Source organism: Camarhynchus parvulus, chromosome 1 (genome assembly GCF_901933205.1).
Source record: "Camarhynchus parvulus chromosome 1, STF_HiC, whole genome shotgun sequence".
NCBI classification, from domain to species: Eukaryota; Metazoa; Chordata; class Aves; order Passeriformes; family Thraupidae; genus Camarhynchus; species Camarhynchus parvulus.
In genome coordinates, this window is record NC_044571.1 from 66,612,009 (window position 1) to 66,637,980 (window position 25,972).

At 34.2% G+C, this 25,972-nt stretch overlaps 1 protein-coding gene across 13 annotated transcripts in view; it reads right to left on the bottom strand.

Moving 5' to 3' along the window:
* Positions 1 to 25,972, bottom strand: part of NBEA (neurobeachin) — a 453,637-nt gene that overhangs the window by 283,873 nt on the left and 143,792 nt on the right. For 5 of the 13 annotated variants that reach the window (XM_030944829.1, XM_030944864.1, XM_030944821.1 and 2 more), the window contains exons 23-30: positions 24,358 to 24,575; positions 22,839 to 22,992; positions 16,196 to 16,219; positions 13,453 to 13,633; positions 12,688 to 12,818; positions 11,315 to 11,422; positions 9,577 to 9,745; positions 8,096 to 8,191 (exon numbers count right to left, since the gene is read on the bottom strand). In XM_030944829.1, coding sequence (XP_030800689.1) covers positions 8,096 to 8,191; positions 9,577 to 9,745; positions 11,315 to 11,422; positions 12,688 to 12,818; positions 13,453 to 13,633; positions 16,196 to 16,219; positions 22,839 to 22,992; positions 24,358 to 24,575 — 1,081 coding nt within the window. The remainder of the gene's footprint in view (positions 1 to 8,095; positions 8,192 to 9,576; positions 9,746 to 11,314; positions 11,423 to 12,687; positions 12,819 to 13,452; positions 13,634 to 16,195; positions 16,220 to 22,838; positions 22,993 to 24,357; positions 24,576 to 25,972) is intronic. The other 8 variants (XM_030944812.1, XM_030944872.1, XM_030944855.1 and 5 more) reach the window with 4 other exon arrangements.

Consider the following 25,972-nt stretch of genomic DNA (forward strand, 5'->3'; position numbering starts at 1 on the left):
TACTTAAAAGCAACTTAGCAAAATGGTAAACATGAACAGAAGCAAAGCCACAACTGATTGCATCTGTCCACATTCTAACACTGTGACAGTAAGACACTAAATTTTCAGCAAACCTCATCAGTTTTCTACAGCACAAGGCCATGTCAGTAGACAAAGCAGAACCATTACTAGATCTAGTGATCTTAACCCTGTCAGAAATAGGCAGTTGGAAGCCAGATGCCTCCTTCTTACTGTTTTTCATTCTAACTAATGAGTTGATCTACTACATTATGGGAAAAATATGGGCCTAAGTTAACTAAATGACATATTGTATATCTAGTGACCTCATCCGTCACGCTCCTTCCCTAAAATATCTTGTTTGCTTGTGATTTATGAAGTGTATTGTAATTGTTTTAACCTACTGAGTTACCTAAATAGCTCTTGCACTGCTTCCATATGGCTAAAAAATACAACCCACACTCCCCCTGTTTATTAACCTAATAATGAGCCATTTCATATGTAAGGCAAATACACACAGTTTTGTCATTATAAAAAAATGATGACACAAATCACACTTTTAATATTTATTTACTTTAAAAAGATTGAAAAAAATAAAGTGTATTTTCCTGTGATCTTCTTGTCTCTTTCATAGTGTTAAACGTTCCTACTAGATAAAAATGTGCTGACATTTTTCAAAAGTAAGATGAACGAAAATTATTTTTTTAATTGCTTACAATATGGCTGAAAAAATATTGGGAAGCAATACTATCCCAAATAATTGTCAAATTTCTGCTGTAAACAGTAGAGAAACATTTGGCAGTGGAAGGGTTTGGTCAATCTTGATATAGGACTTGTTACCACCTTTTTCTGCATTTGCACTGAAAAAATTTATTAGTTGTTTTCTGCATAGCTATCTTAAAGTGCTGGTGATAACCTTAACAGTTGCCTTTTATAAACCCTTGGAAGTTTTCTATAAACTTCCAGAAACAGCACCCTACAAGCTGAAAATGCTTTCATTCCAAGAAGGCAGTGATATTACAGCTTCCTCCATAGGTGGAAGAGTCAACTAATCAATTCCTAAACTCAAGGCCATAAAGACAGAGTGGAAAAATTCTTCCTTGCAAAATCACTCAACTTATTTTTATGTGTAAGAAGCAGCATGATTAAACTGAGATGAGAAACTAAATATGGGAACAGAATCAAAGAGTAATAAGGTACATTGAGACAAGTGAGAAAGAGCAAGAAGGCCCATTGATTTAAAGGTACATTGAGAGAAGTAAGCAAGAATGAGCTTGCAATAGAAATGTCCCTGGAGGTTAAGGCACAACAGTGAGAAGAATTCCCCTAAAAGAAGCATTAAGACTCCAAGCTGTTCTCTATCTGCTACTCAGGACCTTCTCTTGGCATTTCTATTTCCCTGTGAAAGTTTTAAGTTTTTATTATTTATAAAATTCCCTTTATAGTGACCCTGATCATGGCCCAGCCATGTAGAATCTAGATGGTCTAGAATTTTGGCAGCTTGGCTGGTATTAATCTTCATGTAGCTATGCATTAATAGGCAAATTTGGTCATGTCCCACTAAAAGACTTCACGGAGTTCCGTTATTTCTGAGGCAAAGTAAGATGAACAACACTGAGAGTAGAACTCATTTGCTGTTCTAAAATATTTTTAAACAATTTTCTTTTAAATTCTATTATTAAAATGTGAGGGAAAAGAGTCTGGCTTAGGGTTACAATTTTCCATTCTTTCACTATCAGTCTTTTATCTACAAAAACATTTGATAAATGCAGCCTGCATTTAGCCTGCATCTGTATTTAGCCAAAATATTTATCCAAGTTTCTGAAATTCCTGCCAGACCAAACATTGTCCCTTTTCTTCCACAAGGACAGCAATGCAGATTCAGCTGCTACATGTGCACATGAAGAGGTGGAAGCAGAGCACATGCCATGGCAGCCTCTGGCTGGCAAGAGGAAAAGCCACAAGTAGGATACCTCAGGGCTCAGATATGTGTGGCTGAGGGCAGAAGGAACACAGCTGAAAATGAAGGGACTGAGGAAAGTCAGATATAGAATACTCTGGGGAGGGTTGGCAATTGGAAGGGCATAGATTTTGGTGCAGGAGATTTAAGACAGAGGGTTGGGAATTTTCCTTCTAGCCTGTGTGGATTTGTGAGGAGAAGTGATGCAGCTGTCAACCAGGAAAAGCAGAGAGGCACTGAAATGGGAGAGGAGTAGAGGAGGAGAGTCTTAGGGTGGGGAAATCAAGATTGGGAAGTGATTGAAGAGAACAGTTATCATCAACCTCTGTTCACTGCTGGAGGTGCATAAGTGCACATCTCTTTTTGTTCTCTGGAAATTTCTTCTATGTGCTCAAATTCCTCAAAAGTCTCATTTGTCTCTTTCCTTGAAGTCATTAAGGGAGGCCATACCTACCCTGACCACAGAAAGGACACTGAAAGATCCATTTATGAGACACAACCTCTTGATCTGTTTAGGCAGTCTTTAATCAATGTCTTAATTCTTCTTTACTGCTCAAAGGTCTTTCACTCAGTGTTTGATGGATAAGACATCAGTCTGATTGATTACCTGGCTGCCAAATAAAATGTCTTAAGCCAAAGCATTACCAAGATATTAACTAAAAGATATGAAAAAGATACAATAAAAACAAGAAAATGAGAAGTCGCATTAAAGAAATGTTAGCTTTAGAGTAGAGCAGGTATTTACTTTTTGAAACAAAACCTGAATGGAAATTAGGAACAATATGGTAATGTTTTTTTCCCTAGGTAAATTTCCCTAGTTTTTTCAGTTTCTATTTTGAGTAATTTATCTTTTTATTACGTAAACTCAAACCCACAAAATTAAAAAATAAATTATTTTAGGGATATTTATGATAATATCTGTATTTTTGATGTATGCTGAGAAAGATAGTAGTTTTGTAATTAGACATTTCTTACAAATGAAATTTTAAAAAATCTCTCTCTGTAGGTTACAGCATCCAGTAACAAAAACTAACAGTGGAGCACAGAGAATGTTCCATAGAGACAAGGAAACATATTAAAACATTTTGGTTTAAGCACTACTTTTTAAAAAACAAAGTTTTTAAAAAACTTTTAAAACATCTGTAATTTGTACAAACAAATGAAAATAAAATAGTCCCTATTACAACTGCTTTTATGCATACATAATTACTGATCAATTAATAATGAAATATATGTGCAAACATCTCCTATGATGCCTTAAGTAGCTGGTAAAGGGCAATAAATAATAGATTAAGATGTATCCATTACAATCTCATGATCTTCAAATGCATATCTTTTCAGATGTAGTTGGAATAAGGAGCATATGTTTCATCAGAAGAGCAGTATTATTATTTTAAGCAGCAGGCAGAAATTCAATAGAATTGGAATTTTATGAGAATCATGATTATCACCCATGCTCCTTATAGGATTCTCCTTTCTTGAAAATACATATACAACTAGTTTTTGAGGGGAATGGAGACATGAGTTTTGTCAGGATTTCCTGAGGCAAAGAATATTTTCACAGGCAGTGGAAATTTGTCCTTTAGTCCACTTTGTACACTTAGCCTGTTACCCTCATGCAAAATAGTTTGAAAATAGTCTGGAAATCTCTATGCTACTACATTAGAAATACAAATAACAGTGTAATTCCCAGAGTACTATATACCTAGGGGACCTGAAAAACTGGATACTTTACTTGTCTTCAAGGAGAAAGCTGTTTCTGCAACATTTTAATATAGTTCGTTCTGTCAAGAAAAATAAATCAATAGCTTCCAGTCCAACTGCACCACATATCTTTAAGAAATCTATTAATTTACAGTGCTTTGGGAAAAATATAGGCAGTGATAGCAAGCAGGTGGAAAAGTCAATCAATTTTTGATAGAAGTTTCTGATAACCTATATCCTGATTTGCTTCACACTATATATATGTACGCTAAATTGCACTGTTGCCATACTTTCATTTCTGAAACACTCCTGAATAATACAAATGGAAACATCAATTTTCAACTGAAAATATCTACTCATTACTTCATTAATTTTAACTGTGTTCTCAGTAATTTACAAGAGGCCATCCAAAGTGTAAAAAGAAAAAAAAAAAGGATTGCATTTTCTACTGTTGAAGATGTGGAAACACTGTTGAAAGGAATAGTACAATAAACCTTCAAGGTAAGCAAGGACAGCTTCAATAGCAACCAGAAGTGGAAAAACTCATTTCAAGTGATCCTGACCCCTATAGCTAAATCTACTTGAAATTTGTAGCTATAATTTAAAAAGGTTACTCAGTTTTACATGGTAAGGCTTATTAGCTGTTACTAACAGAATATACCATGCTCCTCTATCTCTCCTCTTATTCTGATGGAAAGGTGTTTCTCTCTCTAAATATGTACTGATTACCCTCTGCCTGGTAAGAAAAAAGGCTGCTTTTAGTTTTTGTGTGTCTAGTTCCACGTCTTCCAAATAATAACAAAATTGGTTCATACCAATTTTGGGAAAATATCCTTATCTAAGTGGAGAAATCAAGAGAGAACAAACCAATATTTTCTAAGCCATTCCAATTGCTCCCATTTCAGAAATGAAAATTTTGGCATTTTATGCTAAGCTCACAAGGGTAGCTCTTGCTAACCAGTAAATGGACATTAATGATGTCTTGACTAAGACAATTGTATCTATGAACATATATGTAAAACAATTATAGATGTGGATGGGGATATCACTAAGACACATAATGTCATTATTGGATCAAGTGCCTGACATCAAAGAATTTGATTCCAGCTTTTGTCATAAACCAGTGTTTGTGTCTGGAGTTCAGTTATGCCGTGTCACAGGAGTCAGGATTGATCTGACCAAGACACATCAGCTGTGACAGCTGTAGTGAATGAAGAAAGATTGGCATTTCCAGTGACCAGTAGATCTCAAAGCAGGTCAGATAAACTGTACCCTAAATGTGCCCTAACCTCTCTTCACCTATTTTTAAGGGAGATGAAGATGACTAGCTGAAATATTGATTCACTACTAATATTGTCCAGAAAGTAGAACCCATGCATGATTGATGATTTTAAGAAAAAACCCTGAAAATAGAGTACAGAGGTTTTGGACAATAATTTTTAATGTTATTCTCATCTTTACTAAATCTCCCTATTTAATTAAATTATTTAATTTTAAATTTAATTAATTCTTTGGCATTTTGAACAGGAAGAAGAAAGTCTGCAGCATTTATTTTTGTAGAACTGTTTTTCAGACAACCTTCAGATTCAAGAGAGAAGTTCTGATCTGCCATTTCCCTTGAGACTCTCATAATGAATTACTTTAAAGTGTAATGCTATATGTGATCTAAATTGAACAGAGAGAACTTTCTCTTAATTTTGCAAGATCTGCTTTGTCTGACTACACACTGACTAATTTAAAAGTAGTGAAGACCCTTTAAAGTGATTGGAAACAAGGAGGAGAAACATAATCTTTCAACAAACTTATGATGAGAGTAAATCTACAGATACAGATATATTTTTGTCTCCCTGTGGATCAGGTCAGAAGGAAAAATAAATACAGAGGTATAGAATGTTATAAAGAAATAAATATTTTAATTGTAAAATGGTAGTCATGGACACTACTGCAGTAGTTTTTCCTTCCTGGGTGTGACCTTTTTCCTTCAAGCACCATAAGATAACACCTAGCTTATGGGAAATATCTGAATAATAGTAAAAGAAACAATATTTTGCCATCTACAAACATTTTAAGTAAGGGTAGAATATATTTCCCTGCAAAATATATTTTAAGGTCTTTTATTTCAATACTATCTCTTATTTATATCCAGTAATATCAGTAAAGAAGGCAAAGTTTAATATTTTTATGATGATAATGGAAGAATTTCATATCAAATAAAATGATGCTAAAATTCTTATAACTCAAACTTGACAGCAGCTGCAGTTTCTCATAGGAAGCATTTGCTGATCACATACTGTAATGTACTTGAGACAAGTAGGGTCTCACAGAGATTGAAATAGATTTTAACTAAAGATATTGCCCCGCACAATGGAGGAAAAAAAAAAGTAAGAATTTCACTAAAAACAAAATAATTGTCTTAAATACTGGTAATATACCGAATTCCTACTTACCCTTTCCCTGGTAAGTTTCCTGGTCAAATAATTAGATTCTATTAAAAATGGAGAAATGGTTTTCTTTTAAGGAGTCAATTCCTCTTCCTGAATTCAAGAGATCTTTTCTTGTACAGTTCTAACAATTATGATACTACTTGCTTGATAAACAAAGAAAATGTTCTTTATATCTATCTAGTGCCATGTGGAATGAATAAAATATGTCTTCACTTCCAGGTAACAACCAAATTTCTATCAATTTTCAATAAGTAGGACTTTGCTTTAAAAATGTGTTGTTAACTTCAAAGGCTACATTAAATCACTTTGTATTAAGTAAAAATAGCTTAAAATTTAAAATCATATTAAAAAATGAAATTTGCTGCCAATGTCTGAAAGCAACTCAGGTCACTGGAAAAAACCCAATTGGCTTAGCCACTGGAATGAAAGATTCTCTTGAAATGACAAATATGTTTTGACTTCTGGCCTTACTGACAGCATTTGCAATTTTTTTTTCATTTAATTGTTATTGATGTTCAAACTGAGGAACTGTGTTCAAAATATAAAAAGTGGAATTTTTTTTCCTCCAATGGGTAAAGCTGTAAAGAGTATGAGACTGAGACCTCAGACACTTAAAACCCTTAAGGATCTGATGATATCAACAAATAAAATAATTAACCACAGATAACATTTCCTTTACTAAATTATTTATTTCTAAAGCCAAACCACTTTTCTTTCTAACCTGCTCATACTTTCAATGTAGCTCTATTCAACTGTTTCAAAACCAAAACTATTTTACTTGAACTCAAGGTAAAACAAATACAATAGATAATATTAATATTAAGAAATAAAATGTTTTCTTCTTTGCATGGCAGACAATAATATTAATCAAAATCACAAACCCTGGCTTACACACTTTTAAAAATTAAAGCAATTGATATATATAATATTGCACACACACATCAAATTTATACATACATACGCACATCAAAACTCAAGAAATGCCAGACTAACATAGTAATAGTCTAAGTTGATGTAATAAGTATTTTAACAGAATACTCCCAGAACAGCATATGACAAGCATAAGTCGCCTTATACTGAAGTAGGATGCTAACCATTCTGTTCTTTATAAACTGTGTGCATTCTAAATAACTTATGCATTTAAAAATCAGTCTTTTTACCCAGTGAGATCTTACAAAATTATACCAAGGACATTTTCATCAAATTAATTTTTTAAAAATTATTTTACATTCTGTGTTTACAGCACATGGCATGCAAATAATTGTGGAAATGCACAAGTAAACTTGGCTAAAGTTAAATTCAGGCAACCCTCTCTTTTTTAAGAAATGACAAAAACACCCATGTTCCTACCTTATAGAGTATCTATTAAAACATACAAACAAGCAAAACAAAACAAATCAGGCCCAAAACATATAATAGTTGCTTTGGTAGAAAATTGGTTTCCTTCAAGAGAAACACAGCACAGCACATTAAGTAACAGGCATAAATAATTCACATACAGTATCAGAGGTTTACATACCATCAGGAAGGCAAGAAAAAAAGTGAGAAATGAAGGCAAAAGAACAGGAAAAGATACAGGGAAAGGGAATACTACAAAACTACTTTATACTTCATTTGGTATGCAATTTTTTCAAAACAGTCCTGATTTTATTTTTTTGGGCCTAATATTGTAGCAGAATAACCACAAACCAAAAGCATTTAAATTTTCCTATATCCATTCCCTTCTCCTGACTGTTTTTTGGCTTTTTTTTCAATTGTTTCATTTTATTTTATAATAATTAAAGATAATAAATTGTTGTGAAAGTGGGAGAGAGATTTTTTTACAAAAATGTAGGCAGGAAGTTAAAGTTTTATAGGTATCATCAGGTCTGATCTCCATGTAACCTGAGGCGTATACTTATTTATCAACAGCAACATCACATTTAGTTCTTGAAGTGCATTACATTAAATAAGAACACCCAAACAGGTTAGGAGATGATGTTAATATTACCTTTGTAAAATGAGTGGGCAAAGCTCTGCTCAGGAATTAACTTGGCAAGGAATCCATGGTTCAAACTTGGGTGAGGGATAGATGGTATGACCACAACTGTGGAGAAAATCATGGAATCAAATGTGAGCCAGCTAGTATTCATGTGTGGCCTGGTCCACTGTGGATCCATGACAGATATCCTATCTCATCGAAACATGCAAATATGGTATCACCAAAAAAAAAAAAAAAAAAAAGGCATTTCTAAAAGGAAAAATCCAACTTCCATATTAAGAGATAGGAAACAGCATACCTATTATTTGGGCACTTCAAGAGAAACATTTGTAAGGGAAAAAAAAGACACAGATAGACAGATAGATAGACAGATACAAGCAAATAGGCAAGACAATAATGGATGAAAGTAGCAGTTCCTTAGTTCAGAACCATAACGTTAAATCAGGAAGGCAAAAAGAATTATGATTTCTTTTAACTGACTACATTTATGTAGTATTTTTCAAATGGGAAACCAACAAGCACATTGACTTCAGAAAATTACGTAAACTTAGCAAATTAAAACAGCATGATGAATCACAAAATAATGACTAAAGGTGAATATAACACAAACTGGAAGAAAATATCTATGAAGAATGAAAATTAGCAACTCCATAAATGAAGAAAGCAATTAAAGATCAATACAAGAACAAAAACATATACAAAAAATTTCGTGGACAAATGCAGCTCCTGTTTTCAACTCTTTTAACACAGAAGGTACAATTACAATCAATCCAATCAGACTTGGAAGAAAAAAAAAAACTGGACTGAGTGCAAAATATTCGAAAGAGAGTGGGGTAAGGTTTGCATCCCTCATTTCTAAACGTTTCTGAGACCTAACAGACTCCCTCCTTTTGGCTGAAGAACACATGCCAGTAAAACCACTACTTAAACAAATCACAAACAGTTCAGTCAAAGAAGGCAACAGCAGTTTTCTTTTTATTCTATTGTTATCATAGGCTTTTAAATGCAGGCACCAATACAGGACTCCAAGAAAGTGCTCAGTCCTCCACTAATACCCTTTCACTAACTTCCTCACTCAAACAAAGGGAGCTCATGAGGGCAAGCAGCTGTTTATACATTTTGTGATATAAACATATCTGTTCTTCCTAACACATAACAAATTCAGGAAGATTTTTGGTGAACTACTTGTACTTTACAATTTTAACTCCAGCAGGGATCCTGTTTTTTTTTAAAATGATTTTCAAATTAAAGAAAAATAAAAACATTTAAAAAAATACAAATGAAAATTAGTAATACCTTGTAAGCAAGTATAGAGAATACCTGAAATATGCCAATGTATTTTAAAAGCCCAAATTTTTATACAGGAAGAAAGTAGTATACATAATTTCTTATTAGGATCTTCAGCTACTAACTAAAAATACTTCATAGTAAAATAATTACAGTTCTAAAAAAAATATAAATCACATAACATTTGAAGAAAACAAGTTTACCTGTACTAGTTGGTGAATTTATTTCTTGTCTGATATTTCTACCTGCCTGGCTCCCAGACCTCGCAGTTTCTCGCTGTGGTTCCAGGATGTCACGGTACTTGGAGACCATCAGGACAGAGATGAAGTAAACCACAGCCAAAGCAAGGAACTGAGCTTGCTTGCTGTCATCCTGTGCCAGGGAAAAAGAAACATATCTAGAATATGGAATGTTTTCATGGATTTTTTTCTATGAAAACATCACAACTCTTAATACCTTTCTGAAACGCTTCTGCCAGCATAGCAGGAAATGGATAATGCAGAAGGCTGAGTGGGTACACACAGAGCACATAGTAAGTACTGAATTTTGGAGGTAATTCAGCAACTACGCAAATCTCGGGATCTGTGGAGTCAATGGACTTTTCAAAACAGAGGCCTAACTCTACTCTGAGAGTGCTTTAAAGGCCTCCTGGCAGCAAGGGCAGCTGTCTTCTGCTGCCCAAAGGATGAGATTGTGACAGTCCCTGACAGAAGGAGGTAAGGGGTACAATTGCTGAGAGGGAAATCTAAACTCACTGATGATTCTCTAGCTGACGCTGGATGCATAAGCAGGCATAGCAGCTTCTGGTAACACATAAAAGCAGGGAGAATGTACCCCTGTTTTTCTTCCAGAAATAGCTTGTACATTCTGATTTCCCCTTCCACAGAAGATGTCAGCAGGAATCCTAGGTTTCCAGGACTGATTTAAGTGAAAGCCAGGACCACTATAGCTTTGCTGTCTTCTTTTCTTCTCATCCCACATAATCGGCTGTTCAAGGGAAACTGCTATCTATGGCTTAGATATTATCCTGATTGAGATTAAATTGCTCTAATTCAACTAAATGTCTTTTATTATTATTATTATAATGTAAAACTTAACATGATAAAATTAAAACTTTAGTTTCTATCTACTCCTCTAGTGGTTTCATCTTTTCTCAATTTCACAAGTATGTACTTTCTATTACAGTTCCAGTGCTCGTTTTCCATGTTTTCTGGGTGTTATTTAACCTGGCTGCATGTTTTTGCAAGTCTTAAAAATAATTAGAAATTCTCTTATTAAGTTCTTTCATAGAAGTTCCAGAGACATGCTTTCTTGTATTCTTTTCTCCATTAGTTAAGAAAAGAGTGAGTGAAAGAATATTGCCTCTTTGAACTCATGTTGGAGAATTTAAACATAACTATGTACTTGCAGGTATATAGTAATAATTCCTATAGCATTACATTCAAAAACAAGCATATTGTGGTGCAGCTTTGTGCTAAAATCCATTGCACAAAAATCTGAAAAACATTTATATATATGTTTACATACAAAATGTGTTCAGCAGAAATGAGAATTGTGTTTACAAACTGATTTGCTGCATTTCTGTAACCTATGTACTAAGTCTTCTTTCTACCTTGGTTGAACCAATAGTTGACACCTTTAGTAATACAACTTTAATCAACATATGTTGTAACTGATTTATCTTGGCTGTATTTATTTGGCTAGTATAAGATTAAGGCTGAGTGTTAAATACAGTTAACTACTAATCTCATATAGCTTAATCAATATAATTTTTAAGTGCAGAAGATGGCTGGTAGTTACAATGTCACAAGCAGAGAGTTTGCAGATAATATAGGAAGTGCCACACATGAAGGATATTTTTAATTCGGGTACAATCAAAATCTCTTTCAAAACATAAGTGATGATTTTGCAGAAGAAAGAATTACAGCACACATTACTCACCACATCACGGAAAACAACTGCTCGTAGACGATTAATATCAACATCCTGAAGAAGCCTATCAGGGTCTTTTATGGGAGAAAGATTTCCAGGGACATTTTCAAGGGGAGTCTAAAAATAAAAAGTAGCGAGGTTTTTTGGTCCCCTCAAATTATCACAGCATTTCTGTTAGAACCTTAACTTGACATAATTTTTTTAGCTATTACATCAATCTTAGATGATATTCCACATAATACTCCGATAAGGGTTCTAGAAATATTGTGATGCTTTGAATTATTGTCTTAATCTTATTTAAATTGTTACATATTTCCAGTAGCTTGGAACAACTGCATCTCTAGACAGAGTTAAGATAATAATTTTCACACAAAAGTTTGTTTCAGATTACAGTTGTTTCATAACAGAACAAAAAATTATTTCTAATATGCCTGTTATGTTTGAAAATGCTGAACAGAAATAAAAAAAGTATTAATTTTACTGAGACTTATTACAGGCTATTGATAAAATAAGTGCTACTATTTAAAAAAAAGATAGAATAGTATGCTTCCTTTAAAAACTAAAATGTATTAAATGTGAGGTCTGAATACCTAAAAGTCTCCTTATAGGGATTTTCCTTGCATTGAAAGTGACAATATTGAAAAAGGTAATGTCTTTGTGAGATTTAATGAAATAAAATTGTGAAAGGAGCTAACTTTGTAAAGGCTATTTGAAAAAGTTTTAGAGAAGAAAAAACCCCTGATTTAGTAATGAAAATATAATAGCCAAAAAGAAGGGATCCCTTACATCATGCAATGTCTTGTATTTTAGTCATAGGCTCTGCCAAATTATTTCAGATTTTAATTTCTGCATCCCAAAGCCTTAAAGCTGTGAACAAGTTAAATATATATATATATCTATATATAAAACCCAAGAATGAATTAATGACACTGGAAAAACCAAGTGGTAACTTAATATCCAATAAAATTCACTTCTAAAAGCTGATAGTAAATACTGATGCCTAATATGCATTTAAAGGTCTGTTGAAGCTATTCCACCAACAGAGATGCAATTGCAGGATTTAATCAAAAGTGGAGAGTACCCTGATGGAATAAAAAAATATATGCAGGTATATATGACAGAAGTGAGTAAGGGAACTTGCTCTTTCAATAGGCCAAGCAAGACCGCAAGAGCTGGTTAGAATTGCTACAGTCATATTCCTGTAACAAGGTTTGCATCTTTCAAATAAGCCTCCTTACACACTTTTACCATAAATCAGTTAACAGGAAAAACCTAAGCTTTTGCCAAATATTTGAGAAGGCAATTACAATTATTTTCTGATCCTAAAAAACCGATGTTTCAGACTTGTCATCATTGCTGTTGGTTACTTAATGATCAGTTACCTTGGTTGCTGCTGATGCTGTTACACCCTGAAGAGCATCTTGCGTTTTACCGCCAATTAATGATGTCTTGTTTACTCTCTCTCTTTGCCTTTGCCGGCATTCTAAGCAGTTCCTCACAGCCACACAACAAACTAAAAGAAGAAAGCAAAATGCCACAAATTAGAACATTTTTTCAATTTTATATTTAGAACATCAATTAGCACTCATTACTAGCAGGCAGTAACTTAAAATTTGATTAAAAAATTGAGAATTGAGAATAAGCCACAAATTTGATACCAGGAGCAGTAAAATTATCAGTATCACACTAAGTAGTATGAATAACAGTAAACAATGAAGACAAATGCCATAGTGTTGCAAAATATATTGAGATCTACAGAGTCTGCACAAGTATCCCACTCTTTTTATTTTACATAGCCCATAGATCCCTACAAATCCATGGAGACTTGCATAAGAAAAACTGCAATATGGAGGCAGCAAAGCAGCTTTGAAAAAAAAAATCTGTTTACTGACTTAAATTTAGTATTTTTACTCTCCCTGAATATATACACCTTGAACTACATAAGGAAGAACATTTTCAGATGTCTTTCTTATGACTAAATTGAATTGGCCTTAAAAACATAGCAGATCAATAAATAATAAATGGGATTTTACTTTATCACATCAAGCTCTACCTACAAAGTCCTTTGCTGCACATGTCACTATTTGATCCATTGCAACTCATTGATCTGTAAGTAACTATTTAATACATCCTGTCTGTTGACTTACCAAGCCTTAGGCACTGTCGCATTAGACCTCCAGAAGACATGTTTTTTTCAGCTTCAATCTCACTAAAATTTAGAGAACTGGCAAATACCAGTACATCAACCATTGCCATCAGACGGCTGAGAAACGTTACTGCTGTCTCTGCCGACATTCCTTGTGTCACTTCGATATTTTCCAATTCAGTCTTTAAAAGGAGATAATTGAATTAAACAGTTTGAACATAACTGAAATATAAAGACAGCACATACACATAGAAATCTAAATTGTTATGCTTAATGGAATGTAGATTGAAAAGTCATTTAAAAATCTCCTACTGATACTATTGACATAACCTGGGAGTGAAATTCAAAGTAAGGCAGCATGAAGAGTGAGAAAATTATTTACATTTACATGCTGTAGTAGATGAGAAAAAGTCTAATATAAATGAGAAAGTTATTAGCAATTACATAAAGACAAAGTAAGGGCAGATAATAAAACAATGCATGGTGTAAAAGGGTGCAACATATTCTTACTTTCTTTCATAAGCTATGGTAATAGGTAACAGATTAAAGGAATCACTCAGCGTATAGCTTTTACTTTTATATGTTCTTTCATATAAACAAATGTGAGGAGTGGAGTGGAAAAAATATACAGTTTTGCACTCTATCTCCATGAATTGATTTTCCCTGCAATGTTTACAGCATATAGAATCCTGACAGAGTCCAATTCTTCAATTTATATTTGCTACCTCATGACAACAACAGAGGGAAAGTAAAAATGGACAAGTGACATGGCGTGCAGCTCCCATGTCCCAGAGTTACTGTTTCTTTCCTAACATTGGACTCTCCTTAGTGGGAATCCGCAGAAAATTTCTGAATGAGCTCAATATTTCTGAAAACCAATTTTTTTTCTCCAAAAAAGACACTTAGATGTCCAGAGTCATATTTTCAAACACCTTCAGGTATTCAACAGTGCAGATAAGTGAGGTAACAGCATAATCCAAAAAAAAAACCTGTTTAAACCCTTTTGTCTTTGGAGCTAGGCAAATTGAAAACAGGAATGTGTGATACTTGTCTGCATCCAGATTTATATGCCTAAATACTATTTTAAAATTTGTTTAAAGGTGGCTGATTCTTACTGATTGTCAGCAAGCTTTCTGGTTGCAAGGCTTTCTGAGCACACCATTTAGTCCCTTTGAAAAGTACTTTCATTGTGCTTCTCTAATTCTATTAATTTGCTTAGAAGTATTTATTAAAATATATATATATAGATATAAATATAGATATAGATATAGATGATATATATATAGATATAGATATAGATATAGATATATAGATATAGATATATAGATATAGATATAGATATAGATATAGATATAGATATAGATTAGATATATTGTGCTCTTAAGGTAATTTCCTTCTAAAGGAAATAAATACAGAAAACAAAAAATATTTCCATACTCCTAAAACATTATTAGCTGCATTCATGGCTTACTTTGAAGAATATTTTTACATGCAAAATTATGCAAGTGCAAACTGTGCCAAACAGTATTAAGGAAACAATTGTTTTGAAAGATGAAAGATACAAAGTGGCATGTGTCACCATAATGATAGATAGCACTTCATTTAATTTGTCTTAAGGATGTAGCATGCTGGTCACACAAGTGATTTGGGAAGGGCTGTCATCTGTCTGAACTGCCCAAGAATATTAGAAAAATAGTAAAATGACAACTCTCAGAAGAAAGATTTTCACTCTATCTCCTATCTTCTTTGGCCAGGGCTCCCCTATTTAGTTTGTGCTGTGTTCCTCCTACCTTTTGGAAAAATAGCTTGCTGGGGTTTTTATAACAGACTGGAAGAAGATTTTTTGAAAACACTCACCCAAAGAAAATATATTTGCAAAAATCTAAAGCCATACCAGTCTGCTAGAAAAACTCATATGTGGTTATGGAAACTTGAACTTTGAACTCATGCTTGAAATAACATCAGGCTCACTTGCAGCCAGCTGACTGCCTGATGTTGATTTTTATCAAGTTTCAATTGTATTGTGCCAATCATAGTCTTAAACCTCTCAGAATATCTATTGCTTTTTTATTTTTGCAAGTTATGTAGTAGATTCACTTAATATAAAACTTTGGTGCATTTTAGCAAGATTTTATCAAACTTTGAATTAAAAAGAATGTTGGTTGTTTTTTTTTTTTACAAATCTCCCTAAAATTCTGCTACATGGAGAAAAAAAAAGACTGACAGTTTCCTTACACCAAACTTACCATCATTTCTACCTGTTAAATACAGCACATTGGTATTGTAATACTGTCTAAAATATACTCCATTATTGATCAAGCTGCCTTCTAGTATTAGCAATAATTTAGGTAGAGGTATCTCTAAAACTCATTGAAAAGTGAACAGATCACTATTCCATAATTACTCAGTGTAATTTAAGAGCAGTACAAAGTCTCCCATACAATGAACATGTTCAGGAGATAAAGAATTTCTCTACTGACAGCTGCATTTATAACTCAAATTAGCTCACAGGCCTGACTGTGTTCAGCCCAGGAGCTAACAGCAAGCACCAACATTGACAATGCATCAGGACTTTGAGGGAAATATGGTAGGAAAAGTTAATTACTACAGCTAATATAATCCTATTCACATTCCACTATATGTTATAGAAAAATAATAGTAAGAATAATAATAGTAAAAAAAATCCATAATATCAAATGATCAAAAATAAGATATTTTTGAAAAGGCAAAAAACTGAAACTTACAGCAGCAATACTAACCTTAGAACCCTGGACATGCAACAGACAAAACAGACAACAGATCACAACAATAAAAGAAAAAGAAAATTATTTAAGTTAACTAAAAATTGCAAGGTAAGTTGAAACAAAATAGTATATTGGAATTATACATTTGCTTAATTTATATTTAAAACAGCAAAACATTTAAGCTCAGCATGAACATTTGAAAGTAAAGACTTGTCAAAGATAGCTATGCACAAGGAAAACTTTAAATCTTGTATTATTATAAAATTCATGTAAACACTGATTCTTCCAAAGCAATTTTATGAAGCAATGCAAAACAAAGTAATGTTTTAACTAATTATATAGATACGAGCATTTTACAACAAGCCATTCAACTGAAATGTAGTAAAGTAGTTAATCCCTTTATGAGGAGGCAAATATGTTTGAAATGCTTTGAAAAAACAAATATGAATTACAACAAGCAATGCTCTGGTTCCTCATGCATAATGCTCTTCCCTTGAATACACTACAAGATAGGTCATTATAATATTACATTTGGGTGCAATTTCTTCAACCCAAACCAGCGTCAAACTAGATATGACAAATGTTTTTGAACCACAGGGAAAAAAAAAATCAGGACTAAGACACTTAGACTGAGTTGCCCTTCAAATTTCACTGTTCACAATTAAATGTGTGTTAAATTTTTATGGTTTAGTTTTAGGTAGAACGACTCTCTCTATTACCATAGTGGAATAGGAACTATGTCTTAAGTTTTCACTGGTTCTGTTTTAAAAATAGAAAGAAACTTCAGATTCTGTCAGTTATCATTGCTTTAATTTAGACAGTGGAAAAACCTAATCTAACAAAAAGCAAAACAAGCCGAAATGAACAGCTTTCTTCTCTCTTGGGGCAGAAAATACAATGCTAACTGGTTTTTAAATGCGTCCTCATCTTTTTGTTGGATGCAGCTGGAGAATTAACTTGTGGCTATTATCTCTCAATTACTATCTGGCAATTTTCATATAATTTTTACCACTTTTGATTCTCAGAATTGTTGTAGACCACACAGCACCCATGGAACCACACAAGCCCTGAACATGATAACACTAACACTATACCCAGGTCATACATCTCAGCTTTTAATCCACAGACCTAATGAGGCCATTATTAAATGTTTAATGTAGTTTTGTAGACAGTTCATATAACACCAGCAGCCCTCAGATCACAATTTGAGAGCTGATCTTTAGATTTCTGCAAGTAAGAAGCTGAATATGGACTTCTTAGAATAAGTAGAAAACCAAACTGATCGCAAGGGGTCTGGAAATTTGTTCTAAATAGTCATATAATTGTCTATAATTATCAAATATTTAAACTCCTCAAATTTCTTTTGCCTTGCTCAGTGTCCCCAAGTTCTTGTCACAGCTGCTATCTTTGTAGCAGGCAGTGATTCCTTCCAATTGCTAGCTTGTACACAAAATGTTTTATCTGTAAAACAGCTTCTATTAACAGAAAGCATCTTCTGCAAACCTTTTCCCTTACATGTCCTGTTTTTCACACTTCCACATCTTAATAACATCTTCCTTATGGTTGCAGTTATTTTAGAAAACCTCAAAGACATCCCCAACAGAAAAGAGAAAATAAAAGGAAATAGTATTTTTTATTTTATAACCTTCCCATAATTGTACAAGAGTTATCTAATATTCCCAATTTAATATTCAAGAAGTCAGAATTAAAAAGTAGAAGACACTTGAGATTATATTGTAAACAAAAAATCCTGCTCATATTTTTGTTAATATTTTCTTAAATCTCAAATAGTTTCCTATATACAACTGTCAACACTTTAAAAACAACAGCATTTGAAGTAAGTCCATGTACAGATGCTGGGATAGAGGTACTATAGAACTGAAATTGAGTGAAATATTAAAAATTGTGGGAATAGATTATTGTAAATTACAGTAAACTTTGCCCCGTGTGTCATGAATATATATAACCTTCTCCGCATTCCTGAGTTACTCCCCACAGATTTTTGAGTGTTTTGTTTACACCAAAGATGCTTTTCTTTTATTCTCTTTTTTTTAAAATTTGTATTTAAAGTGTTATATTCAGATCATCCTAGTCTAGATTAAAAAAAAAAAATCAACAAAAAAGAAAACAAAAAGAAACCCCACAAAATAAAAGGCAGATTTCTTTTACAGGCACTTCATAGTGAAGAAATTCTATAGTTAGGACTACCCATTCTACAGCAGGCAAGGAATCATGCAATAATGTTCCACCCAGCCCAGAATTGCCATTTCACTCCAAATCTGAACCATGCAAAAGAAAAAAGTCTTTTTGAAATGGGGAGTTTTTCAAGCATTCATCTTTTTAAGGAGACTGTGACAGTACAACTTTTTTTAGCAATGGAGGGAACACAATACAGAATCTGTTGCACAAAAGAAAAAGAAAAACAACAAAAACTAAAACTGCAATTGCTTCAGTATTCTGAATGTCATTTTGCTAAATCTATCCTTGGCTCTTTTCTTCAAATGCACTTAATTAATTAAAGGATGTAACATTCAGCATCTGTTCTACTAATGAGAAATAGGTAAACTTTATAAATATCAGAGGCAATAGGATATATGTAAGAGCAGTTAATTCTATAACAGATTGTTGAGAAGAGAGTTTTGCAGCGGAATTTAGGACTGCTTGAGAATGAGTGGCCCAGATTTGCTAGAACTCCAGCTGATTCCCTGAAATAAAGGAACTGTGCACAGGCAGGACTGTGAGACAGTTGAAAAAGAAACTGTGTGCTTCTGTCTTTCTCCTTTAGAAAACAAGGTATCTCATAAAAAGATAATGGATTGAGCTCCAGGTTAACAATCATTCCAGCCAGACCCTACAGGGATCTGGTGGATGTCTATATCAGAGATATCTGAATAATTTGCTTCTGTTGAGTAGATCTTCGTTGGATAGAAATCTAGGTCACATGTAAGTACCTCAAGTGAGTAATGAGATTTTACCCTAATCTCTTCATGAATTCCATTCCTGTTTCAATCATCCCAAAGTTAAAGGGTGGAATAACCTTTACTGTCTGTTCTATAGTCTTTTTGCTTTCATGTTTTATTATTCCAGACCAAAAAGTAAATTAATTTTTCGTAAGTGGATGTAAATACATGATCTATGCCACAAATAAAATACACTAAGAGGAAATAAGTAAGAACTACTGCTTTAAAATTTCAATATGGGCCCCAAAAGACCATCAGTGGGAATGTCAGAGCCTCACCATTCATGAAAGTGAAGAAGGAAGAAATTAAGTAAAAATGAGCTTGTTGATAAATTGAATATATATATTCTACAGGATCTACAAAATGTGAGGGTTTTGACACTCCAGTAAAGCTCTGAAGAACAGAGATATGGAGGATCAGAGACCAAACAAGAAGATGGTGTGGATTCAAACAGGCACACCAGGAGATGACTCAATCCTACAAAGTCATACAGGATATGGAGCTGAATAAAGACAAGATTAACCACTGTTTTCATAGTGTAAACAGTAAAGCACATAGTGACCTTATGCATTTAAGCAGGCTTAAGAAAAACAAAGACAAGAAGTGATTCAAAGGTTATATAATTGCTTTGTCAGGCTCAATGCCATAGGATATTATGGAAGCTAAAAGTATAAGTAGCTTCAAAAAAGATTAGATAAAGTCTAGAAGGATGAATTCCTCAGTGGTTATTAAATATGACAGCTCAAACACCCTCTCTAGTTGTTAAAATCCTAAATGCTGAACAGAGTGTTATTAGAGCAATCAATATGCTTGCTTGTACTTCTGCATTTTGATGTAAGCTGCAGACAGCCACTGTTGGTGGCAGAATGCTAAAGGAGACAGGCCCCTGGGCTGACCCAGTGAGGCAGCTTAGGTAGCCTGTGAACAGCCTCACGTAGCCTCTTCCTTTTGTAAGAGGAGTGCAACATGGCTTGAGGGGACTTCTATTACCATGCCCAGCTTCAATTTCAGAACTACACAGACTGACAGAATGGTTGGGGGTGGGAGGGATTTAGGAGGTACTACACAAAATTTGAACTGTGTACTTTGTGGATAGAAAGTTATTCACTAATGTAATTAATAACAACACAGTAGGTTCCACATGGAAATCAAGAAACACTTTTCCATGGTGAGGTGGACTGAGCACTGACACTGCTCAGGGAGGTGATGGAGTCCCCATCCTCAGAAATGGTGAAAAGCTCTCTCAACACAGTCCTGGGCAACTGGCTGTAGATGGGCCTGCCTGAGCATGGGTGTTGGACCAGGTGACCTCCTGCATCCCCTTTCAGCCATTCTGTAACTCTGTGGGTCTTTGAGTCAGTGAAGGAGGAAACCTACAGGTCCTTTCCCCCTTAAAGAGTTACTCTGGCAGAGAGTGGCCAGTAGCAGGCCTGCTCTGTTTTTATGCAGTGGAGATGTCATATCAATCTTCCAGTTTCAAACCTCCTCTCTCTTCCCATTAGCAGCTTCTGGAAGGAGGAAGGTGAGACAGCCCTTTGTAACTGATTGCTTTCAGTGGCCTACTTTGCCCTTTCAAGGCTGAGAAGAAATATATTCTGAACCAGCAATCCATCCGCTCCTCCACAGCAGTTCAAGGATGCACAAGCATTAGAAGTCTGGGAATCAGTATGAAACTTCTTTTCATTCATCACATTATGGATACTCACAAGTGGTCTGATGCCCAGCAGAGCATCTGCTCCCTTCGAAACTGTGATTCACAGCAAGACGGAGGGAGAGCACCTGCTCTAAGGAGGGAGGATGGGCTGCACTCTTCATATCTGTCACAGTGATGAATAGATCCACCTTCCTTTTAATCTTTATGGATGGGCAATGAGGAACAGGAATGGAGTTGAATAGGCAGGAAGAAGCCCTTTCTTTTTAAATTCCATACAGTAGGATTCATTCAATTTGAAGCAGAAACCAAATTTTAAGCGAATGACATTATTTCACAATTTATTTTTATTTTATTGTCCTAGACAGATGGTAAAATTAGGTATTTAAGTAATACACACTGTCCCCATATAGTGGAGAAATGTGTGCATAATAACCAAATTTGAAAATGTAGTCTTTTTTATCAGTGCATGAAAATCACTGCTACTGAGCAAGGTAGTATTGACACACAACATTTTAAGAAATGGATGTGTAACGATTAAAGCTGTGTCAGGTAAGAATATATACAGACACACACACACACACATCTATATTATCCAAAATAAATAGATGGAAATAGCAAACTTCAAATTTATAATTTCATAGAATGGTTCTGCAGTATCATATACCAGGACAAGAATTAAAACCCACAAAGGGCATTCAGTGGAACAGCAGCCTAATTAACGTTGTGCCTGTTGTATATTTTTATATAAAAGACATCAAAACACCATAATTTTCAAATGATGCCTAAAAGGTTTGCTTTAAAAATATATCCCCCAATGTCCTTTAAGGAATGATAATGTAGCCTGATTTCAAGACGACTCAGTGTGTACTCACTCATGCTTGTCAATATTTACAATGAAGCACTTCCAAAATCAAGACCTTAATGTTATTTTTTTGACTACAAACAATAATTATGTCCTTTCACTTTTGCTTATAGCAAATATTTTTCCAGTTAACACAGTGAAAATAGGAAAGAGACATCATAAAAAAAAATTTTTAATGGCATGCCTGAAAATTACATTAATGTTTAGCAAATTGCCAGCCCATGCATTCATACCATTCAAACAAAATCTGAAAAAAAAAAAAAGTTTTTAAACTAGAAGTAAAAGTAAAGAAAAAAGTAATCTCAATTTCTGAATGGCTGGGAAAAAAATACTTGATCTTTTACTGCAAACCACGCTTGCAGTCTCTAGTGTCTATTACCTACATTACTTCAGAGGAGTCTCTTTGTCCTTTCTAGGTCTCATTGTCTCCCCTTTCAAAGACCTATATTAACTACAAATAATTTTTACAGGATGCTCTAGATGACATTTAGTATGGAAGAAATAGTCACAAGTATTAAAGGCACAGATCAAGCATCCCATTCAAATAACACAATTACTCTTGTCAATATATAATTGACAGGCAGAGTATCATCACTAAAAAGGGAGAAATATATAATATTTCTCCCTTTTTAGTGATGATACTCTGCCTGAGCTTTAATCTGCTAATAACTTACAACTTTGAGGAGATAAAAATATCAGTTCTTTTTAATACAAGATTAAAAACATAAAGCGGGGGGGAAGGACATAATGAAGGAAGAAGTAAATAGAGAAGACAGGAGATGACTTCTGGTCTCATTTGGCATGCAAACTAATAGTGGCCATGCAAAAAAGGTTTATGAATATCAATGAGTAGACATCATAAAGCATGCTGTTTTGTTACAGGAATAATTATCTTAATGTTCATCCCTTTAAATGAAATATTAAATAACTATGAAATATTTTTCTTATTAAGCACTACTTATCTGATAAAATAAGCATTTCAAATGCAAAATGTTATAAACATTCTGTATATGAAAGTGTAACAGCTTGATTATAAATTTAAATTTTTGAAGGAATTAGCAGAAAGGGGACAGGAGTCCCTAAAGAAGAAGAGTCAGCTGAAAATAGCAGTTTGCATTATTAACAACAATTTCTAATATGACCACTAGGTGGGAATATTGTACTTACAGTTGGGGATGTGGCTGCTGACAGCAATGGTAAAATTCCTCCACAAGCAATAATAATATTGTCTACCATCTGGGAAATGAGGTGTATTGTGTTGTGTACAAAAATAATATTTTCATTGCTATTGACAAAGTCCATCACTGACTTTGTGGAGTGACTGCAAGGACAGAAGAAAAGAAGGATTAAAATCAAACAATTAAAATAAATTTTAGACAAATATAGTCTTTGCAACCATACTGTGAATGTTCCTTTGATAAAAAGGAAAAAATTTGTCTACAAAACTTTGCATGTAAATTGTCTAAAAATATCAACAAAGCTAGTCTAATGAACAAATTGATTGCTATCTCTTTCTGCACAGGATTACATTCAAATACTCAGCTGAGAACAACATCTTCATCATACTGCAGCAGTGCGATTTGAAGCACCATTGATAACATCTAATGATAACACCTGCTACTGTTTTAAAGGAGAAACTCAATAACATGGCCATAACTTGATTCAATATTAACTTTGCTAACTGATAATAAACCTAGCATTAATAATAGCTCCACAAGCCACTGATGCTTGTAAGATTAGTTCAAATCTCAGCGACTCCTAGTTGGTGAGCAACTGTCCCATGAAACAGTCACTCTCCAAAAATATAAAAGCCCTGTGTGAAAGTATTGAGGAATACTCTTTCTATAAGCATGGTCTTTCCCCAAAGCAACATTTGTTGTCAGCCAGCAAACAAAAAAAAGGCATCAACTGAAAATATACCATCTGAACTTTAACCTTCAAGCATTGTCTGAACACATCCCATATACTTGGCCAAAAGCAAAATATCAAAATTGTCTATTTCCAAGTGAGTATCACAGAATAGTTCAACAAACTGGAAATTTAATGTAGTATAAATTGCTCCTTTGACAAAACTATGCTCAAGTTTTGTGAAAATTAACTATTCTCTCGTGGAAATTAGAGTAAATTGTCTCATTATATTATAGTTACAGACTACCTCTATTAACATGTACAAAATGTACAAAAACACTAGGAAACTACATTGCTGTCATAAAATATTAGATGATCACCAAGAATAAACTCAGCCAGTAGCTGGTATGCAAAAGAAAACTTGTCAATAGAGTGTTTCCTTAGAAAATGTTACAGGAGAGAGGTTTTATTTATACACCTTGCAGGTAGAGAAGCTCTTTTAATTGATCAATTAGGAAGATGGCCATTAGCAGAAGTTATCCTGTCTGGAATAGGGGCAGTAGATTCTAATGCTAAATATAAGTTGGAAGAGCAACTCTGTTGGTTTAGGTATTCAGGATTTATACAACTCCTCAAGAAAACAGGAATTACTACTTCTGAAATCAAGCTGTTCCAGGCTAGGAAGGGGTAAAAAGAGAAGGTAGAAGATACAGAGAGGCACTGCAGCTAACACCAACTTTTTCCTCCCCACCATCCCAGTAACATCCCCTCTCCAACGCACCTTATTTTTCCTTATTGATGGCAGCACAGATCAGGAGTTAAAGAAACAAGGACCCACCTTCTCCAAACATGTACATCTGTTTCTAGTGCAAAAAGCAAGTCTGTCAGGAGCCGCTGGTGCATGGGAGACCATTTAAACTCTGGAATACGAAACATAGTTGTGCGTGGACCTGGACTAAACTGCCGTCGCTGCTCTTCCGTCATTGGCATTCCTCGAAATCCCAAGTCAACACGTAAATCCCGGTCTTGCTGGGTGACAGATCGACCCTGTATTGCCTACAAAAACAAAAAGTTTGGAAATGATGTTAACTTTACGCAGTGTGTTTTTGAATGCAATACAGAATCTGAGAAAGGACAAGACAAAACAATGTGGCCCCAAACCACAGGAGACATTGGTGGTCCAAGGCGGGCAGTATCCTTCAGTAAATGAGCTGCTCCAAGTCAAATCAGTCAGTGCTGATGAGGGATGTGGTTGGCCCCTGTTTCAGCTACTCAACAAGCTTTTCCTCTCAGATTCTTCACTTGAAGTCTTACAGGAAGACCAAATGTAGCCCATCCAAGGCCAGAAACAAGATTTTGTTTATATGTAACAATTATATTTTGAGCTAATAAACATGGACAAACTACATAGTAGCAGCTTCAATAAATGTACATTTTGGATGGCTCCTCATTTTTGAAAAGCAATTTATTTATCTGGTCCTTTTAGCAAGATCATTAGAGAATTACATCTAGTCTCCCAAATCCCATTTTGCCAATTTAAAAACAAAACAGAATTTCGCAAAACAATTATGTTAGCAATGTAAAAATGGACATAGCACTGGAGTTGAGCTGAAAAGCTTCTTGTTTATTTAGTCAATCTTGATCTCCTATAGCCAGTGTTATGAAAGTAGAAAAGGTTTCCTTTTTACAATTTGACCTCTTGGGACTAAAATTATTACAGTTGATTGCATTTCCTATATTTTTCTTAGGGTTATCTTTAAATTGTTTTTTTCTCTTAGATTTAGCTAAGATTTTAATTTTTTACATGAATTTCTGCATTGTGCTTTTATATGGTATTTTCCATTTTTTCTAGTTAGAAACATAGGAAAGAGTGAATCTGATATATTCATGATATATATATGAACTCAATATTTGATCTATTACTAATAAAGGCATTAACTCTTAGGAGTAAGCAGTAGTTCCCATCTCTGTCACACAATTTTATTGCTTTCTTTCAGTCCATTGGAATAAAAGAGAGTTACTTCTTAATGATAAGGCAGGGGGATGGTTGTAGACCGGTTTTTTAGAGAATTTGAGGTTAGCAACTCCAGTCAAATACATTCTCCTTCAGGTACTACTGCAGGTAAACTTCATGCCAGCAGCAACAATGGTATAATAGCTTCAACATAACAGAGGAGCTTTTATCTAGCCAATAATACTGTATCTGCAAGAATGGGCTTTGATGTGCATTGCCACTGCACAAACAAGCATGAAACATGTAAGTATCTCCACTTAGGTGGCTGGTATTTGAGTAGTTTTCAGTGGTCTCAAGGAGATCAAATCTAATGAGACAGTTACCACACCTACAGCAATCAAAATTCCAACCAGCAGCTCCACTGTATACATGCTAAAATAAAATCTCTCATTATTTAAGAAAACAATTATTTTCCATTTATTTTTATTTAATAATTACT